The 22,478-nt window shown below is 36.8% G+C and overlaps 1 protein-coding gene across 16 annotated transcripts in view; it reads left to right on the top strand.

The window, feature by feature from the left end:
* ACSL4 (acyl-CoA synthetase long chain family member 4) overlaps window positions 1-22,478 on the top strand; it is a 110,427-nt gene that overhangs the window by 64,874 nt on the left and 23,075 nt on the right. For all 16 annotated transcript variants that reach the window (XR_010111199.1, XR_010111196.1, XR_010111195.1 and 13 more), the window contains 5 exons: window positions 612-784; window positions 3,424-3,498; window positions 5,844-6,035; window positions 7,601-7,715; window positions 9,733-9,890. Coding sequence is in view for 8 of the 16 variants with exons in the window: in XM_003822024.7 (XP_003822072.2) it covers window positions 612-784; window positions 3,424-3,498; window positions 5,844-6,035; window positions 7,601-7,715; window positions 9,733-9,890 (713 nt within the window). In the remaining 8 variants the exon portion in view is untranslated. The remainder of the gene's footprint in view (window positions 1-611; window positions 785-3,423; window positions 3,499-5,843; window positions 6,036-7,600; window positions 7,716-9,732; window positions 9,891-22,478) is intronic.

Raw genomic sequence — 22,478 nt, 5'->3', positions numbered from 1 at the left:
TTGTTTATACAGCAAGCAGAGGACTCTGATCTTGGCAATTTAACAAATTTTAATAATTGAGTGTATATTTAAGATTTATTTATAAAATTTAGTCTCATGAAGAAAAACTAAAATAGACTTTTGAATCAAGACACTTGAGCTTAAAAAATGTCATTTCTAACTAAAAAAAGTGATCTTCATTGCATGAAGGTTTCTGATTTATTGTATTCATAAAATAGTGTAGTAAGTATTTGAATATAACTGTTACTTTAAATGTGATGCTGAGGAGTGGGGATGGGGAAGCATTTTTTATTGGAAGTGAGATAAGATAGGTGATTAAATGTTCCAAAGATATTAAAAATTTTTTTCCTCTGACATCTGTTTTCTTTCATTTACTTGTGTCAGCATAGTTTCCCGATGCTACACATTATCTTTCTTCATTTTTAAAGAGTTTTTTCTGGCATTTTTACAAGGCGTTACTAGTTGTTGCCTTGTTAACCTCTCATTCTCACCGTGATTCTGACATTGAGATGTTCAACCAGTTGAGGAATCTTTCCCAGAGCTTATAAATTAGTGTGTTGCCAAGAATAATGTATGCGTACATTAAAATCATTTATCCTCCCTTTATTAAGGTTACTGTTTAAAAAGGTCAAGGCCCTGCTGGGAGGGAATGTCCGCATGATGCTGTCTGGAGGGGCCCCGCTATCTCCTCAGACACACCGATTCATGAATGTCTGCTTCTGCTGCCCAATTGGCCAGGGTTATGGACTGACAGAATCATGTGGTGCTGGGACAGTTACTGAAGGTAAGCATTATTAATGTGGTAAATATTCTGTATCAGCTGCTACTAATAAAATATATTTGCATTACCTTTGGAAACCATGGTAACTTTAAAATACCTCTTAACTAATATCAGATTCATTGCAAATCAGTGTAGTTTTGGTTTATGAATTCTTAATTATAAGTATCATGTGGACCCTTTAATTTTAAGCCTTATAATTTTTTTTTTTTTTTTGAGATGGAGTTTCACTCTTGTTGCCCAGGCTGGAGTGCAATAGCATAATCTCAGCTCACTGCAACCTCCACCTCCTGGGTTCAAACAATTCTCCTGCCTCAGCCTCCCAAGTAGCTGGGATTATAGGCGTGTGCCACCACGCCCGGCTAATTTTTGTATTTTTAGATGGGGTTTCACCATGTTGACCAGGCTGGTCTCGAACTCCTGACCTCAGGTGATCTGCCCGCCTCGGCCTCCCAAAGTGCTGGGATTACAGGCAGTGAGCCACCACGCCCGGTCGCCTTATAAATATTTATGCCACACAGTCAGTCCTCAAAATCCTGTCACTCTGGTCCTTTAGTCTTCTTTCTCTAAATGATCACTTCTTTGGAGAACTGTACTATTAAAAATGAAGTATCACTTTTATGCTCCCTCTTAAATCTGTGTTCCTGTCCTAACTTCTTCTTTGCTTTCCTTTTTGTTATTTTCAACAGCCTGAAGCGAGGTTTCCCAACCCTGACACTGTTCAAATTTTGAATCTGATAATTCTTTGTTGTTGAGGGCTGTTGTATGCATTGCAGGATATTTAGTTGCCACAGCAGATGTTTATGGGCTCACCCCAGCTGTGACAATGAAACATATCCCCAAACATTGCCAGATATCCCCTGGGGGGCAAAATCACTTTAGGTTGAGAAACACTGGGGTATAGGAATTGTTTTTTTGGATAATCTTATTTTCGCTTTAAACTCATTGTGTCCAAAATCAATGCCATTATTCTAAACTGTCTCTCTATTGACAAATTATTTGTTTGTGTCAATGGTAATACCATCCTTAAAGTCATTCCAGGTATCAGCTTTGAAGTCATCTGTTTATTTTAAAATATCTTTAAATGTCATCAGATCATTCCTTCATTAGGTTTCTCCTTTCCCTCCATACCACCTCTGTCGTCCAACTTTTTATTGCTCCATTCTGCTCCGACCTAATAGCCTTTTTATTTTTGAGACAGAGTCTTGCTCTGTTGCCCAGGCTGGAGTGCAGTGGCACAATCTCAGCTCACTGCAACCTCCGCCTCCCGGGTTCAAGCAATTCTCTTCCCTTAGCCTCCTGAGTAGCTGGGACTACAGGCGTGCGCCACCACACCTGACTAATTTTTGTATTTTTAGTAGAAGCGGGGTTTTACCATGTTGGCCAGGCTGGTCTCGAACTCCTGACCTCAGGTGATCCACCCACCTCACCTTCCCAGAGTATTAGGATTACAGGCGTGAGGCACTGCGCCTGGCCTGACCTAACAGCCTTGTAACAGCTGTGTCTGCCTACATTACATCACTTCTAATTTATCCTGTATCCTTCTATTAGATACATCCACTTCACCCACTGCTTGATACCTGATGTATCAAATCTAAACACCTCTTTACCTAGCTTTGACATCTTTAATCTGATGCTAGTGTACTTATCCAACATCATTTTCCATTATTCGCCACATATACACAATGCCTGGCTCTTCTCTCCAGACCTGCCAGTCTTCTTACTGTTTCTTATGAAGGCATTCTTGGTCTCACCTCCCTGTATTTTCTTTTCCCTTCTCTTGGAATGTCCTTTTTGCTAATTGATCACAACCATCTTTTAATGCCCACTTTTCAATAATGTCTTTCCTAACTACTTCATTTTACATTCATTGTTTAAGTCTCTAAGCTACTATTGTGCTTACCTTCAGTGCCCATGAAGTTTAGTATTTAAATGTTCTCTGAATTGTTTCACATGCATTTCTTCCCAGTTCATTTGTAAGGTCATTGAGTGCAGGGTCTCCTTATCTCTCATGTGTTTTCTTCATAATAGTTAATATAATGCTGTTTACATAATGGGCTGTCCATAAATATTTGTTTATTGCTAGCAATAATCACAAATTGCAAAGGGATATCATCATCATGATGATGTTTGACAACAGCAGCTAACATCTTTTGAAGGCTTAGCTTGTGCCAAGAAGTGTTAAGCATTGTCCATGTATCATCTCATTTAATCCTCACAGCATATCCCTGTATGAAGTAGCTTTTGTTACTATCTCCATTTCATAGATGAGGAAATGGAGGCTTAGAGAGGCTAAGTTACTTGTCCATGTTACACAGCCAGTGAGTGAGTGGTAGAGCAGGAATTCCAATCAAAATCTATCTTATGACAAGCTTAGGTAGATAACGGTGGAGCCATCTCTCCTCCTTTAACAGATATTTTTGTACTTAATTACATAAAATATAACCATGAAAAGCAAAAATGATGTAACAACAATGGAATCCATTGCACTATTGAAATGGAGTTGAAATACTGAAAAATGATCACACTTTGCACTCCTTCTTTTGTCATTTTTCTGACTCTGGCTCTAACTCTAATATTCCCAGTGCATTGGTACAAATCTGGAATGTGGTATGCTAATATCTCTGTTACTTTTTCCCTCACAGTAACTGACTATACTACTGGCAGAGTTGGAGCACCTCTTATTTGCTGTGAAATTAAGCTAAAAGACTGGCAAGAAGGTAAGAATTTTATGAAAAGCTCTAGTGATTCAAGATATGCTGAAAACTACTGTCAGCTTTATGACTTTCATTTCTTTAAAGTCTGGGGAAGCAAATAATTCTCTGCTGTTTTGCTGTTGCCTGTCCCCATGCATTCTTTTTCTTCAGTGGTATCTTTAGGTTCCCAAGAGGAAAATAAAATCTCTAGAATCTAGGATTAATGATTCTGAACTTGATAATACTTGAAGGTAAAGAGAAAAAAAATTCTTACTGGAGCTTTCTGGGTTTGGAGAAGGTGAGGATCCTTGAAACTTGACTTTACTAGTGAGAATGTTTGGGCTGAGAAACCCCAGATTTTTAGGGGATAGAATGATGGGTTGCACTCATACACACACCAACTTCTTAGATCTTGATCCCAGAAAAGATTTTCTTTTTTTTTTTTTTTTTTTCTTTCTTTTTTTTTTTGAGACGGAGTCTCGCTCTGTCGCCCAGGCTGGAGTGCAGTGGCGCGATCTCGGCTCACTGCAAGCTCCGCCTCCCGGGTTCACGCCATTCTCCTGCCTCAGCCTCCCGAGTAGCTGGGACTACAGGCGCCCGCTACCACGCCCGGCTAATTTTTTGTATTTTTAGTAGAGACGGGGTTTCACCGTGTTAGCCAGGATGGTCTCGATCTCCTGACCTCGTGATCCGCCCGCCTCGGCCTCCCAAAGTGCTGGGATTACAGGCGTGAGCCACCGCGCCCGGCCAAAAGATTTTCTTAGTTGAGACTCAACTGTCCAGCTATTTGTATAGTTGAATTTTTATATGTACCTGCAGAGATAAGCCACTTAGAAGAAAACTAGAGACATTGATGATCATCCTTTCTATAAATTAGCTGAAGGCAAATATCAACCAGTCTTCTTAATGAAAGATACTAAATATACACAGTAACTACAATAAAGTAGATTGTTAAATAAAACAAATAATTAACAGCCTAGCCATGTCAGATAAAGGAAGAATAATTAAAATGCTTAAGATTTTAAAAGAGAATATTTACCTTAGGATGGAACACGGACTAAAAATTTAAAGTACAAGTTACCGTGTAGGATGCAACCCTTAGGTTGTCCAAACCCTGAGAAAATGAATACATTTTTATCTAACATAAACTTTAAGTTTCTAAAGCATTTTTTATTATGTGTGTTATTGTCAGTGCTCTATGAGCAAATGACTATTTCTTTTTTAAAAACACATTTTAAAAAGCCAGTTGCATTCCCAAGAGTTTTACACGTTGGGACTTAGTCTTCCCTTTTTCCATGGTAATGGCATTCCAATTTTACCATGAAAATCTGAAGAAAATAGTTTGTGTGTATGTGTTTTGGACGTCAACATCAGAATTATTTTATTAGGTAAGTTTTTAATCGTTAGGCAGTGGAATCAGAGAAATGTTTAAAGGCAAAAATCTCCTTACCAAGTTTTACTATAATTTTTATTTTCTGATTTCCTGGTACTGGGCCTTAATGTCAGTTTTGGGGAGTAGGTCCCTTGTTGAACATGTATTTGGAGTTTTCCTTGCTGTGAAGACTCTTTGGCTTTATACTGTATGAATGATCTCAGTTTTTTTTTTAACATACAATGGGTTTTATCATGTTGAAATATTGAATAGTTTTAAGTTTATCAGAGCAGCTAACAGCTGAAAGGAACCCTGATTTTAATCCTTTTATGACACAAAATCTAGTCTATATCTTATTTTGCAAATTTAGACTTTTGTATATTTTCCTTAAAGTAAGCTTCCTTCAGTAGTACAGAGGTAATGAGTAGTGATGAAATATATTAGTAGTTATTATCAATTAGTTTAGTGTTTGAACTTCTAAAGTCATGACTGGCCACAGGCAAAATTAATACAATTTTCTTCCTGTTTCCTATAGTCCCCCCTTTCCCTCTCACTTTATGGTGCTACCATTTTTGGGTACTTACTGCACGTTCTTTTTGGTTAAAACCTCCTTAGAAAAAATTTGAAATGCATTGATGTCAGTATGTCAGTAATTTACTTATAACAGCTTCAAGTGTTACTCTTCCTGGGGGTGATTTTATCTTAACAGAACTCTGTGAACGCTAAGCTCTAATGGTGTTCTAAGTGTGAAATGTTATGGTATGGGAAGGTTTGAGATGGGTGATTGTTGGTGGTGATTATCATTGAGCCTTTCTTGGTGTTCTTAAAATCACAGTCACCCAGTATCCTCATGTAAATTTTAGTAAATATAAACTAATGTTCTCTCATAAAGTGATATAAAATTTGATCAGCAGAAAAATACTAACATACGTATAAGCTTTAAGAATTAATGAAATTTGTTGTAGAACAATAACTAATTTACTTTTATGATTTCCAGGCGGTTATACAATTAATGACAAGCCAAACCCCAGAGGTGAAATCGTAATTGGTGGACAGAACATCTCCATGGGATATTTTAAAAATGAAGAGAAAACAGCAGAAGATTATTCTGTGGATGAAAATGGACAAAGGTGGTTTTGCACTGGTGATATTGGAGAATTCCATCCCGATGGATGTTTACAGATTATAGGTCAGAATGTTTTCTTTTTATGGTTTTCTTTAGTTTTTATAACTTCAGTATATATGAAAGGTAATACTGATCAGTCATTAATAAAGTTGATGGTTCCATTAGTTCAAACTTTGGACAAGTTATTTAACTTACGTATGAGCTTCTCCATCAGCAAAACAAGGACAATACCAACCTCATAGGGCTGTCGTTAAGATTAAATGAGTTGATATATGTAAAATATTCTAAACAGAGCCTGAACCTTAGCGTAAGTACTAGCAGCACTAGCAACAGCAGCATTGAGTGTAGAGAGAATGGGCAGGGAAATAGCAAACAGGTAATGAGAAAACAAAAAGAGCTCAGAGGACGTCTTTCTTGGTCAACCATATGTGATTTTATATAACTATTTCCTATAACATACTCTATGCTAGGCCTTCCTCACTCTTCACCTCTCCACCCAAGGGGCAGCATGGGCACATATATTTTTTTTTACTGTTGGCTATTTATATGTGTCTAACGAGGCCTGAACCTTAGAAAATTAATATCAATCCTTAGCACTAGTCAGTTCTGAGAATGTCAGTTACTTTGACATTGTCCTCATTGAGTCTACTGAAGTGGACCTTTATGTTCAAAAAATGACTCCAAAATGGGTCCTTGTGCTATTCACTTGGATGAGGCAAAAGTTAAAACTTGCTGATGAGAACCCCTCAGCAAGATCCCAGTCAGGTCTTTTTTAAGACATAGAGTTTCCTCACCTATATGTAGTGACTGATTTCAATCCGTCGCTGGACCTCACGATATCTGACCTGAATATAGTTAGAGATTTCCTGGGAAAATTGGTTCTTCATCTAGAAATTTGAACCAGGAACCATGGTTCAGTTGAGAAACAATAAGCTTTTTTCCCCCTTGTTCCTTAATTGCACTGGAATCAAAGGTTATTTCTGTAGAGTGGGTTCCCAGGCTACGGGTAGGCAAATCAGCACTCATACTCATTCCAAGGCCATGTGATGATTATTCAAGCTGTGCCATCCTGTGCTAGCACTTTCTTAGAGAACTGTCATTTTAACAAGATAATGTCAAAAGTGGAAAAGGAGAATTAACATGTGTTAAATGTGTTCTATATGCCAGACATTGTGGGATATGTCTGTATGAGGTAGGCATCATTATCCTGATAAAACTTGAGGATTAGAAGGTTAACTGACATGCTGAGGATCACTTAGCTAGTACCAGGCAGAGTTACCATTCAAATCGAATGTTCCAAAGTCCTAGTTCCCTCTATTAAATTGATTATAATATTTAAGATTATAATAAGATGCTAAAGCTTTGGGTTTAAGGTGTAACTTTTAGCCAATACTTACTTAAGTAGGCATTTTATTTTTAACTGGTGTGTATGGGCAACATTATATATATGCAGTTTTTGCCATTTTAAAAGTAATGGCAAAAACCACAATTACTTTTGCACCAACCTAATAATAATTTTAGAAGAAGTAGTTTTGTAAATAACGATTAAGGCAATGATATTCAAAGAAGACAGTCAGAATTGCATATACCTTAGTTAAACAGACTTAACATTCTTTATGACTTAACAGATCGTAAGAAAGATCTAGTGAAGTTACAAGCAGGAGAGTATGTATCTCTTGGGAAAGTAGAAGCTGCACTGAAGAATTGTCCACTTATTGACAACATCTGTGCTTTTGCCAAAAGGTAACTTTCCAAAGTTGTATTTTTTGTTTCATAAGTCAAAAGATATTTAGAAAATAATGTGATTACATATTATCATAAGGGTAACATAGTCTTCTCTTAGAATTTTCATCAGATCTGGGGAATTGTACATTTATGTAAGTTAGTGAATTCAACAGCTTAAAGACCATTTTAGATAACTCAGACGTGTTAACTATTTATTGGACACCTGCGTCTTGCTAAATACTTAGCTATGCGACAAGTTATTTCATTTAACATCCATGACAACTGAGACTTAGCATAAGTAATTTTCCCAAAAATGTAACACAACTACTACATGTTGAGATGAATTTTGAACCCAAGTTTTTCTAAATCAAAAGCCTAAGAGATTGAGCCATTTTCTTTATATGTTGATATGTCTTATTTTTATGGGTTTTATTCTTTTTTAAAAATTGTAATTGTGGTAAAAAGCATATAACGTAAGATTTACCATCTTAACCATTTCTAAATGTACAGTTCAGTAGTGTTGTGTATATTTACATTGGTGTGCAGCCAATCTCCAGACCTTTTTTTCTTGCAAAATGGAAACTCTATACCCATTAAACAGCAACTCCTATTCCTCCTCCCTCCTTCCCCTGGGAACCACCATTCTACTTTCTGTTTCTATGAATTTGACTTCTCTAGAAATCTCACACAAGTAGAATTATACAGTTTTTGCCTTTTTGTGATTGGCTTAATTCCCTTAGTATAATGTCCTCAAGGATTATCCATGTTGTAGCATATGTCAGAATTTCCTTCATTTTGAAGGCTTAACAATATTCCATTGTATCCATATAATGTATTTTGTTTATATATTCATTGTCAGTGCACATTTTGGTTGCTTCCCCCTCTTGGTTGTTGTGAATAATGCTCCTAGGAAAATGGGTATGCAAATATCTCTTTGAGTTCCTGCTTTCAATTATGTGGATAGATACCTAGATTTAGAATTGCTGGATCATATGACAGTTCTATTTTTAATTTTTTAAGGAACTGCAATACTGTTTTCCATAGCAACAGCACCATTTTTACATTTCCTACAACAGTACACAAACATTCTAGTTCCTCCACTTCTTCACTAGCGCTTGTTTGTTTTATATAGTAGTCATCCTCATGGATGTGAGGGGATATTTTGTTTAAGTTTTGATTTGTATTTTCCTAATGATTAGTGCCACTGAGCACCTTTTCCTATGATTGTTGGCCATTCATATATTATCGCTGGAGAAATGTCTATTCAAGCTCTTTGTTCATTATTTAATTGAGCTATTTGGTTTTTTGTTACTGAGTTGTGGAAATTATATATTCTGTTTATTAACCCCTTATCAGATATATGGTTTGCAAATTTTTTTTTCTATTCCATAGATTGCCTTTTTACTCTGCTGATTGAGTCTTTTGATACACACAAGTTTTTAATTTTGATGTAGTCCCAGTTATCTGTTTTATGCTTTTGTTGCCTTTGCTTTTGGTGTCACGCCCAAGAAATATTGCCAAATCTATTCTCATAAAGTGTTTCTTCTGTTTTTTTTTTCTAGCAGTTTTATAGTTTTATCAGATTGGTGCAAAAGTAATTTTGGTTTTTGCCATTAATGTCAATTACTTTTGCACCGACTTAATAGCTCTTCGATGTTTAGATTTTTGATCCATTTTGAGCTAATTTTTGTATATGTTGTAAGGTGAAGGTCCACCTTCATTCATTGCATGTGGATATCCAGTTTTCCTAGTACCATCTGTTGACGAGACTGTCCTTTCCTCATTGAGTGGTCTTAACACCCTTGTCAAAGATCGTTTCTCCATAGATACAAGGGTTTACTTCTAGTTTCTCTATTCCATTGGTCTATATGTCCTTCTTTATGCTGGTACTATGGGTTTTATCATTTCCTAATGAAACTTTAATAAATAAGAGAAATATATATTTGGAATGATCTATACTGTACTATGTCATTGACTAGTTTATGAATAACTTTTCTCAATGTTTTCATTTCTATTTTATTTTCTATTTTTTTAGTGATCAGTCCTATGTGATCAGTTTTGTGGTTCCTAACCAGAAAAGGTTGACACTTTTGGCACAACAGAAAGGGGTAGAAGGAACTTGGGTTGATATCTGCAATAATCCTGCTATGGAAGCTGAAATACTGAAAGAAATTCGAGAAGCTGCAAATGCCAGTAAGTAAGAAGTTGCTAGACTGGTATAGTCCCTAAAAGTCATCTAATGATATCTTTTGCATTAGGCTCTTCAATATGTTTGCTTTAATAATAAAATACAGGATTTTAAGAAACCTATTTCTTAAATATGTATAATGGATTTCCATGTTGGAAGGATCCTTCAATGTCATATAGTAGAATAACCTATGTAGTTCTTTATTGCATGTTTCAACATCTTTCCCAAAGTGGTCATCTAGCCTGTGTTTGGAATGGTCCATCTTTGGGTAGATCTGTTATATAAATCTACTTTGTGTCTGTAAAGCAGAAATTAGTAACTCTAAGTTAAATAGTAAATAGTGTTATAACCATGATTATGCTTTGTGTGTATACTGTGGCTCTGTAAATGGACTATCTCAGATGGTACATTAATAACCAATTGGAGAAAATCTGCTTATATAGTATATGCCAGGAATTGTGTTACACACTAGGAATACAGAAAGTAGTAAGACTCATTTCTTGCTCTCATGTAGTTCATTATCAAGTGAGAGGGGCACATGAGAGAGACAACAATCTTAACAGCAATAGAGAGATGAACAGAGAATCATGGTACCACAGATGAGGGTACCTAACCTACTTGGGAGGACATGGAAGAGATGTCACTTCAGCTCATTCTTAAGGGTTAATTAGAAGTTAACTAGGTTGGGCATTCTAGGCCAAGAAGCAACATGAGAAAGGCAAATAGGTATGAAAAGGATGATGTGTGCAGGGAACTACAAGGAGTCTGGTGTTACCAGTACAGTGCAAAGTATGAGGTAAGGCTGTAGAGGTTAGCAGAGGCCAAGTTGTGTAGTACCTTCTATGCTTGTTCAGAAATTTGGATGTAATCCTGTAGACAGTGAGGAGCCATTGGCAGGTTTTACTAGGTTAGTGATGTGGTCAGGTTTGCATTTTGGAGAGATGCAGTCACTCTGGAGGCCATGCTGAAGATGAATTTGAGGGGGACTGGACTGAGGCAGAAGGCCAGTTGAAGAGGACTGTAGGAGATACCTAGACTGGGGGGTGGTGAGTAATGAGGGCGTGAAGCAGGGAATCAGGAAACGTTTATGAAGCAAAATTGGCACACTTCAGTGATTAATTGGATAACGTAGATAAGGGAAAAGAGGAGTCTAGGATAGCCCCCAGATTTGTAGCTGAAGCGACAAGGTAAATACTACTACTGATTGAGCTAGAAAATACAAGAGGAAGAGCTGGCATATACAAGAAGATGATGAGGTCAGTATGGGACACATGTAGTTTGAAACACATTTTGACAACCCCATCAAAAAGTGGGCAAAGAATATGAACAGACACTTCTCAAAAGAAGACATTTATGCAGCCAACAGACACATGAAAAAATGCTCATCATCACTGGCCATCAGAGAAATGCAAATCAAAACCACAATGAGATACCATCTCACACCAGTTAGAATGGCGATCATTAAAAAGTCAGGAAACAACAGGTGCTGGAGAGGATATGGAGAAATAGGAACACTTTTACACTGTTGGTGGGACTGTGAACTAGTTCGACCATTGTGGAAGACACTGTGGTGATTCCTCAAGGATCTAGAACTAGAAATACCATTTGACCCAGCCATCCCATTACTGGGTATATACCCAAAGGATTATAAATAATGCTGCTGTAAAGACACTTGCACACATATGTTTATTGCAGCACTATTCACAAGAGCAAAGACTTGGAACCAACCCAGATATCCATCAATAATAGACTGGATTAAGAAAATGTGGCACATATACACCATGGAATACTATGCAGCCATAAAAAAGGATGAGTTCATGTCCTTTATAGGGACATGGATGAAGCTGGAAACCATCATTCTCAGCAAACTATCGCAAGGACAAAAAAACCAAACACTGCATATTCTCACTCATAGGTGGGAATTGAACAACGAGAACAGTTGGACACAGGAAGGGGAACATCACACACTGGGGCCTGTTGTGGGGTGGGGGGACGGGGGAGGGATAGCATTAGGAGATATACCTAATGTTAAATGACGAGGATTAATGGGTGCAGCACACCAACATGGCACATGTATACATATGTAACAAACCTGCATGTTGTGCACATGTACCCTAGAACTTAAAGTATAAAAAAAAAAAATAAAAAACACGTTTTGGATAATCAAAGTTAAAATGTCCAGCAGGCGGTTGTGTGTAGTCCAAATCTTATTGGGAGAGGCCTGGACTCTGCTACAGACTTGGGGATAATTGAAACCACGAAAGTAGATGGGCCAACCTTGGGTGAGATTGTAAAGGGAGAACAGGAGGCTGTGGATGGGTCTCTGGATAACACCAGCATATAAGTAATGGATGAAGAAAGAGATGTGTGTGGGAAGCATGATTGGCAAGATGCCAGGAGAGCAATGCCCATGCAGACCACTGCTAAGAGAGTTTCAGGAAAGAGAGTAATCAACAGTTTTACATTAGCAGAAAGGACTGACAAAGCTTATTGGAACATTGATTGGATAATTAAAGAGATTAAAAATTAATGCTCAAGTTCAATAGTAGGCTTTTTTTTTTTCTTTTTTCCCAACGAGGGATTCCATGTGGGTGGCTGATTTTATAACCTTTTTTTAAGTTTCAGTTTTATCAGTATAACAAGTATATATAGTTTAAAAAATGTCAGTATTAAGGACTTGCAACAAAAAGCAGCCCATATTGTATCCCTCTTTTCCCCAAGTCTCATCTGTCTTCAACTTTAGTTGTTTTTTTAAAGTTTCTGGTATTCGTCTCCATTTTTCTAAAGAAAATGGTTATATTGCTCCTTCTTGAATTTTTCATTTGTGATGTTATGGACTTTTATGGACCTCTAACCATAGAAGATGATTTACCTTTCTTATGACCATTCTCCTTGCCTTCCCTACCACACTTTTTCTTTTCCAATAGATAGTACAATTTGCATTTTACACCCAGGTTTCCGTTATGATTATGAAAATATTCACAGCTGAACTACATAGTGTTTTATGATTATATTTCCTTTCTTGGACAATTTTTTGTGTTTCCCTGGATCTTAAAATTTCCTCTCTTCATTAGTTTTTTGTATACTATTCTTAACTCTTCCACTAAACTCTGATAAAATTGTAAAAATTCTCCCTAATACAGGAAAGGATAGCATGTCTGTTTTTTTGTTCTCGGAGACATACTTCTTAGAGCCCTTTATCCTCGTGCTGAAATTTAGACTATTTGCTCCCAAAGGCTTCCCTTTACTATCATCCTGGGAATTTCCTTTGCTTCTCTCCTATGTTGGATCCTGTTTCCTGGATCTCATATCTGTCTCTTTCCTGGTTTACTCGCCGGTTTGGGTAGAGCACATCCTTCAGCAGCTTCCTGAGAAAGGTGCATGGGAGGTAAATTTTTGAGACTGTGCTTGCGTGTCTGAATATGTTTTTATTCTGTCCTCACCCTTGAGATGTGTCTTGGCATATTTTAGAGTGATAAATTCTAAATCATTTTTCCTGAATACTTTGCAGACTTGGCTTTGTTGTCTTCCAGCTCCAGTGTTGCATCCTGATTCCCATTCCTTTGTGTATGATCTATTTTATCTCTCCTAGCTTTCAGAGTCATTATGTTAATTTCTGGTGTTTTGATAGTTCATAATGATGTATCTTAGTGTGGGTCTTTGATCATTTATCATTGTGCATACTTGCTGTGGGCCCTTTCAGTATGGAGATCTCTGCCCTTCAGTTCTGGGAAATGTTAATTTATCTTTTGTTTGTTCATTTGTTTTTTTCCCCATAATTCTCCCCACCCTGTGTGTCTGTTTCTGGGACTACTTTTATATGGCTGTTGGACTTCCAGCTTTCATCCTCTAATTTTATTATCCTTTTTAAAATTTTCTATTTCTCTTTTTGTTTTATATTCTGGCAGAGTCTCTCAACTTTATCGTCTCTTCTGTCTACTGAATTTCCAATTTCCACTATCAGAATTTTAATTTTCAAGAGCTTGTTCCTGTCCTCTCAGTGTTCCTTTTAATAGCACCCTGTTGCTCTTTCATGGATGCAGTCAATGCATTGTCTCTTATTCCTCTGAGGATATTAAAAGGAATCCTTTTTATGTAGTTTTCTTCTCCTGTTATTGTCTCTTTTACCTCCAAGTTGCACTTTATGCTTGCCTTGGTCATTGAGTCCCAAGTGTCTGCTGATCCTTGTATGTCCATATTCAAGAACCAGGTACTAAAAAACTGTTTGGAAAGCTTACTGGGCCTCACTGAAAAGGCATTCCAACGTTAGTGTCTTTCTCTTAAGTCATTCTGTTTCTCCAAAGGAGATTTCTCCAGTCTCTTGCCCGGGCGATATTAGCCTGACTGCCAGAATTCTGGTAGCCAAAAGAGGTAAAGGAGTTATTGAGGGGGATGGGAGAGCAGTGGGTCTCACCCCCACTGAATCCTTCTCTTTTCAGCCTTACTCCCTCCTTCTGTTGTACCTAATGTCCATGAGTCCCGAGTCTCTGCTTCAGTTTTTCCAAAAAGTAGACCTGCCTACAAATCGCTTTGAGAAGAGCAGCATAGGGTGCGGGAGAACTTTTCTCTAAACAGGCTGGAGACCAGTGCTGCTGTTTCCAGCTTTACCCCTCATCTCTTATCTTCAGAGGCACAGGCTTAGGGGGCACTTGCCCGGGCTCCACTGTGAGGGCAGTTTGCTGCTTGTTGGCAACCTCTTTTGTTGGTAGTTGCTTTGGCTTCCTCAGCCCTAAGTTAATTACCACGAATTCCTTTGCTTTTTGTCTTCTAAGATTTTGTTGCACTTTCTCATTCAGTGCCCATTTTCTCTTGTTTCACTTTTTGCCTTGTGGTTAATACCTTTTTCATTTTTAAATTATTCTAAACAATTTAAATTCTTTTTTAGGCAGAACAGAAAAAAACTATATACTCTTCGTGTTTTGTTGGAAGCTGTTAACCTAATTTCAACCCATTGTTTTTCTCTTACAAATAAAAATATCATTTTTCTGATTATAGGTTATCTATACTCATTATAAAATATTGGACAACAGAATATTACAAAGAAGGAAGTAAAAATCACTTGAGGGTAGTTTATCTTTGGGTGGCAAGATTACATTTTGGTATATATACTTAAGCTGTCAACATAATCGAGGTTTTTCTGTGTCAGTAAATAGAAAATTACGGTATCATTTTAAATACTAAATAGTCCCAGTGCATAAATAGCCATTTAAGTCCCTATTAGATTTTTAGGTGAATTTCACCTTCTTCCCCATCACTGTAAACAAATATAACACGAATCTTGTATACTCAATTATTTTCTTATGTGATTATTTTCTTAGTGTGAATTCCTAGAAACAGAATTTCTGAGTCAAAGAGAATATATATATATATTTTTTTTTCAAATAAATATTTTTAAAAATTATTATTATACTTTAAGTTTTAGGGTACATGTGCACAATGTGCAGGTTAGTTACATATGTATACATGTGCCATGCTGGTGTGCTGCACCCATTAACTCATCATTTAGCATTAGGTATATCTCCTAATGCTATCCTTCCCCCTTCCCCCCACCCCACAACAGTCCCCAGAGTGTGATGTTCCCCTTCCTGTGTCCATGTGTTCTTATTGTTCAATTCCCATCTATAAGTGAGAACATGCGGTGTTTGGTTTTTTGTCCTTGCGATAGTTTACTGAGAATGATGATTTCCAATTTCATCCATGTCCCTACAAAGGACATGAACTCATCATTTTTTATGGCTGCATAGTATTCCATGGTGTATATGTGCCACATTTTCTTAATCCAGTCTATCATTGTTGGACATTTGGGTTGGTTCCAAGTCTTTGCTATTGTGAATAGTGCCGCAATAAACATACGTGTGCATGTGTCTTTATAGCAGCATGATTTATAGTCCTTTGGGTATATACCCAGTAATGGCATGGCTGGGTCAAATGGTATTTCTAGTTCTAGATCCCTGAGGAATCGCCACACTGACTTCCACAATGGTTGAACTAGTTTACAGTCCCACCAACAGTGTAAAAGTGTTCCTATTTCTCCACATCCTCTCCAGCACCTGTTGTTTCCTGACTTTTTAATGATTGCCATTCTAACTGGTGTGAGATGGTATCTCACTGTGATTTTGATTTGCATTTCTCTGATGGCCAGTGATGATGAGCATTTTTTCATGTGTCTTTTGGCTGCATAAGAATATATATTTTAAAGACTTTTTTCCTCATTGCCAAATTGCTGCCTCTCCCCAGGAAAACTGAACCGGCTTATATTCCTATCAGAGATATATGAATATACCTATTTCTCTAACTGGGCTCCTATTATTTCTATTTATTAAAAATGTTAACTACTTAGGTTACATTTTGGTTTAAAAATATAGTTTATAGTTATAGTTTTTCTACCTGAAAACTAATTTCTCCCCAAGAATAATTTTCTGAATTCTAGACACTGTGAAGTTTTAAATAACAATGGCCTGTTAACATAATCAGATTGAAAAAGCTTATTTATTTTATACCTATAAAAACAGTGTGACATGTATTTTATACTTATAAAAATAGTGTGACATAATATTTCCTTCTTCAAGGTGGTTTTGTTATAATATTATTGATATAACACAGTTTTATATTAATGACACCAGGCTCCCAGAACCTTTTTTGATACAAAGCCTGATTTGCTCTCAATATAGTATTTCTAAAAATATCTAGTATTTTCTTTAGGTATTTAAGTATAGCATTTCAAATATAGTATTTTCTTTAAATATAGTATTTCAAGAAATATATAGTATTTCAACCAAAAGGCTAATCATCAGAGGTGCACTGTAGTTACTCTTACTCATCCTCTGAATATATTAATGGATTAGAATGTGACTTGAATAATTTTCCATTGCATATTTAATTGTGTAGAAGCAACAATGGGGGAAGTCAAACTGTATCCCACTTTGTTAGAAGGCAGAATAAAATCCTAGGACCCACTAGGTCCTCATAACTTTCCTGTGCTTAGAGTGAGGCATGTAACTCATGATTTGGATAATGAGTGGTAATCATGAGCTAAATGTATAAATCATAAACCTTTTGTGCCACAAAGGATTTATCTTGCCAACATTTTGCAAATTATAATTTCAGAGACTTATGCAAAAAAGTGTAAAATAGTTTTGATTGTATTCAGCAAATCTGTCAGAAATTATACATCTTTCATAGCAGGCCTCTTCATATTTTAAGTATAATTGTGAGGTATACATAGTATCATAAGAATGCAAAATACTTGTTTTTGGGTGATTTGAGCAACTACTAATGGCTATGAAAATCGCTATTTGCTGCCACCTGCAAGTCACATTTCATAATGTTCTAGTTAATTCAGATAAAAATGCCACATTTTTGTTTGTTTTGTTTGTTTTTCCTTCTCCTAACCTTTCTCACTTGTTGGCAATTTATTCTATTTACAGGAAACTGTGATAGTCCATTGCTTCCTATGGCTTGGAGTATTAGATAATGTTTAGGAGTTTTCAAGATGAAACTTCTATAGCAGTCTTTATTTTTTTGGCTTTAAAGTAGGAATTTAACTAAGATTGTTTTCAGCCTGCTTTCATTTGCTTGTGTGCAACTGAAATAATGTGTTTGCCTTGTCCCAATTTTGTCAGTGTTTCTGGACTAGGATCTATGTATGTAAGAAAAGTAAAATGAAATAAAAAATTGGGGGGCCAAATCTGTAGCTGAGAATTTAACTGTTTCCTTGAGTTCCAAATGTGACGTTGGGAGCAGATAAGCTTATTTTATGAAACTCTGTGTAACTGAGCTGTACTTTAATAACAGAGTAGACCTGGTTAATTCAAGCAAGTTTTATGTTCCTTTATGACCCATTCAGGCATTATTTTTAGGAAGTTGGTTGTAATTTATATTTAAAAGATTATTTTTCATACTCAACTTTATATTTTTCTGTCATTTTAGTGAGAAACTCACTAGTTCAATCAAGCTTTCTTAAAACGTAGACTGGTACTAGAAAAGAACTTTGGTGAATGTGAGTTCTTTGTGCTTGCCACTGAAACCAAATCATTTCTAAACTCGTCTAGGCTATTTTGTAGTAGTTTTTTAAAATGTGCGAATGTTTGCTTCTTGGCAATTGCTGTTTTAAATAATCACATAAAATAACATTTTATGTTGATTAACATAACATCTGTTGATTAACATTACTGTTAATAGGCCTCCATAATTTAAAGAATTACCCTTGTAGTCATAATAAATAACTTGATGGCATATAATTTATGGAATTTAAAAGTATTAATACTGTATTAATTACCTTTATGTCCTTCCTTATATTTTGCCAATATGTATTAAGTTGTCTAACTCAAATACAATATTCATTGCATCGGTTTTTATACCATTTAAAGATATGAAATTCACAATCCCCTTTTTTATCTGCATTTGAATATATAGTAAAGTTTATAAAGAATATTTGTCTAGAGACTTAATTTTCTGTAGAATGAATTAATAAACTTGTATGTATTTATGGAGGGCTCTCAACCCTATGGATGGCAGTGAAAAAATCAAAGACCTTGCTTTTATGGAGCTTACATTTTAGCTCCATGGTGAAACAAATATATAATATGTTGGGTGGTGATAACTACTTTGAACAAAGCATAGTGTTAAGAAGATATAGAGAGACAAAGGGACTTCTCTTTTGTTTATTTATTTATTTATTTATTATTATACTTTAAGTTTTAGGGTACATGTGCACAATGTGCAGGTTAGTTACGTATGTATACATGTGCCATGCTGGTGCGCTGCACCCACTAACTCGTCATCTAGCATTAGGTATATCTCCCAATGCTATCCCTCCCCCCTCCCCCCACCCCACAACAGTCCCCAGAGTGTGATGTTCCCCTTCCTGTGTCCATGTGTCCTCATTGTTCAGTTCCCACCTATGAGTGAGAATATGCGGTGTTTGGTTTTTTGTTCTTGTGATAGTTTACTGAGAATGATGATTTCCAATTTCATCCATGTCCCTACAAAGGACATGAACTCATCATTTTTTATGGCTGCATAGTATTCCATGGTGTATATGTGCCACATTTTCTTAATCCAGTCTATCATTGTTGGACATTTGGGTTGGTTCCAAGTCTTTGCTATTGTGAATAATGCCGCAGTAAACATATGTGTGCATCTGTCTTTATAGCAGCATGATTTATAGTCCTCTGGGTATATACCCAGTAATGGGATGGCTGGGCGAAATAGTATTTCTAGTTCTAGATCCCTGAGGAATCGCCACACTGACTTCCACAATGGTTGAACTAGTTTACAGTCCCACCAAGAGTGTAAAAGTGTTCCTATTTCTCCACATCCTCTCCAGCACCTGTTGTTTCCTGACTTTTTAATGATCACCATTCTAACTGGTGTGAGATGGTATCTCATTGTGGTTTTGATTTGCATTTCTCTGATGGCCAGTGATGGTGAGCATTTTTTCATGTGTTTTTTGGCTGCATAAATGTCTTCTTTTGAGAAGTGTCTGTTCATGTCCTTCACCCACTTTTTGATGGGGTTGTTTGTTTTTTTCATGTAAATTTGTTTGAGTTCATTGTAGATTCTGGATATTAGCCCTTTGTCAGATGAGTAGGTTGCAAAAATTTTCTCCCATTCTGTAGGTTGCCTGTTCACTGTGATGGTAGTTTCTTTTGCTGTGCAGAAGCTCTTTAGTTTAATTAGATCCCATTTGTCAATTTTGGCTTTTGTTGCCATTGCTTTTGGTGTTTTAGACATGAAGTCCTTGCCCATGCCTATGTCCTGAATGGTAATGCCTAGGTTTTCTTCTAGGGTTTTTATGGTTTTAGGTCTAACGTTTAAGTCTTTAATCCATCTTGAATTGATTTTTGTATAAGGTGTAAGGAAGGGATCCAGTTTCAGCTTTCTACATACGGCTAGCCAGTTTTCCCAGCACCATTTATTAAATAAGGAATCCTTTCCCCATTTCTTGTTTTTCTCAGGTTTGTCAAAGATCAGATAGTTGTAGATATGCGGCGTTATTTCTGAGGGCTCTGTTCTGTTCCATTGATCTATATCTCTGTGTTGGTACCAGTACCGTGCTGTTTTGGCTACTGTAGCCTTGTAGTATAGTTTGAAGTCAGGTAGCGTGATGCCCCCAGCTTTGTTCTTTTGGCTTAGGATTGACTTGGCGATGCTGGCTCTTTTTTGGTTCCATATGAACTTTAAAGTAGTTTTTTCCAATTCTGTGAAGAAAGTCATTAGTAGCTTGATGGGGATGGCATTGAATCTGTAAATTACCTTGGGCAGTATGGCCATTTTCACGATATTGATTCTTCCTACCCATGAGCATGGAATGTTCTTCCATTTGTTTGTATCCTCTTTTATTTCCTTGAGCAGTGGTTTGTAGTTCTCCTTGAAGAGATCCTTCACATCCCTTGTAAGTTGGATTCCTAGGTATTTTATTCTCTTTGAAGCAATTGTGAATGGGAGTTCACTCATGATTTGGCTCTCTGTTTGTCTGTTGTTGGTGTATAAGAATGCTTGTGATTTTTGTACATTGATTTTGTATCCTGAGACTTTGCTGGAGTTGCTTATCAGCTTAAGGAGATTTTGGTCTGAGACAATGGGGTTTTCTAGATATACAATCATGTGGTCTGCAAACAGGGACAATTTGACTTCCTCTTTTCCTAATTGAATACCCTTTATTTCCTTCTCCTGCCTGATCGCCCTGGCCAGAACTTCCAACACTATGTTGAATAGGAGTGGTGAGAGAGGGCATCCCTGTCTTGTGCCGGTTTTCAAAGGGAATGCTTCCAGTTTTTGCCCATTCAGTATGATATTGGCTGTGGGTTTGTCATAGATAGCTCTTATTATTTTGAAATACGTCCCATCAATACCTAATTTATTGAGAGTTTTTAGCATGAAGCGTTGTTGAATTTTGTCAAAGGCCTTTTCTGCATCTATTGAGATAATCATGTGGTTTTTGTCTTTGGTTCTGTTTATATGCTGGATTACATTTATTGATTTGCATATATTAAAACAGCCTTGCATCCCAGGGATGAAGCCCACTTGATCATGGTGGATAAGCTTTTTGATACGCTGCTGGATTCGGTTTGCCAGTATTTTATTGAGGATTTTTGCATCAATATTCATCAAGGATGTTGGTCTAAAATTCTCTTTTTTGGTTGTGTCTCTGCCCGGCTTTGGTATCAGGATGATGCTGGCCTCATCAAATGAGTTACGGAGGATTCCCTCTTTTTCTATTGATTTCAATAGTTTCAGAAGGAATGGTACCAGTTCCTCCTTGTACCTCTGGTAGAATTTGGCTGTGAATCCATCTGGTCCTGGACTCTTTTTGGTTGGTAAGCTATTGATTATTGCCACAATTTCAGATCCTGTTATTGGTCTATTCAGAGGTTCAACTTCTTCCTGGTTTAGTCTTGGGAGGATGTATGTGTCCAGGAATTTATCCATTTCTTCTAGATTTTCTAGTTTATTTGCGTAGAGGTGTTTGTAGTATTCTCTGATGGTAGTTTGTATTTCTGTGGGATCGGTGGTGATATCCCCTTTATCATTTTTTATTGCGTGTATTTGATTCTTCTCTCTTTTTTTCTTTATTAGTCTTGCTAGAGGTCTATCAATTTTGTTGATCCTTTCAAAAAACCAGCTCCTGGGTTCATTAATTTTTTGAAGGGTTTTTTGTGTCTCTATTTCCTTCAGTTTTGCTCTGATCTTAGTTATTTCTTGCCTTCTGCTAGCTTTTGAATGTGTTTGTTCTTGCTTTTCTAGTTCTTTTAATTGTGATGTTAGGGTGTAAATTTTAGATCTTTCCTGCTTTCTCTTGTGGGCATTTAGTGCTATAAATTTCCATCTACACACTGCTTTGAATGTGTCCCAGAGATTCTGGTATATTGTGTCTTTGTTCTCGTTGGTTTCAAAGAACATCTTTATTTCTGCCTTCATTTTGTTATGTACCCAGAAGTCATTCAGGAGCAGGTTGTTCAGTTTCCATGTAGTTGAGCAGTTTTGAGTGAGATTCTTAATCCTGAGTTCTAGTTTGATTGCACTGTGGTCTGAGAGATAGTTTGTTATAATTTCTGTTCTTTTACATTTGCTGAGGAGAGCTTTACTTCCAAGTATGTGGTCAGTTTTGGAATAGGTGTGGTGTGGTGCTGAAAAAAATGCATATTCTGTTGATTTGGGGTGGAGAGTTCTGTAGATGTCTATTAGGTCCACTTGGTGCAGAGCTGAGTTCAATTCCTGGGTATCCTTGTTGACTTTCTGTCTTGTTGATCTGTCTAATGTTGACAGTGGGGTGTTAAAGTCTCCCATTATTAATGTGTGGGAGTCTAAGTCTCTTTTTAGGTCACTCAGGACTTGCTTTGTGAATCTGGGTGCTCCTGTATTAGGTGCATATATATTTAGGATAGTTAGCTCTTCTTGTTGAATTGATCCCTTTACCATTATGTAATGGCCTTCTTTGTCTCTTCTGATCTTTGTTGGTTTAAAGTCTGTTTTATCGGAGACTAGGATTGCAACCCCTGCCTTTTTTTGTTTTCCATTTGCTTGGTAGATCTTCCTCCATCCTTTTATTTTGAGCCTATGTGTGTCTCTGCATGTGAGATGGGTTTCCT

Source organism: Pan paniscus, chromosome X (assembly GCF_029289425.2).
Source record: "Pan paniscus chromosome X, NHGRI_mPanPan1-v2.0_pri, whole genome shotgun sequence".
Lineage (NCBI taxonomy): Eukaryota > Metazoa > Chordata > Mammalia > Primates > Hominidae > Pan > Pan paniscus.
Note: the sequence above shows the minus strand (reverse complement) of the source record. Positions and strands in the feature narration are given on the sequence as shown.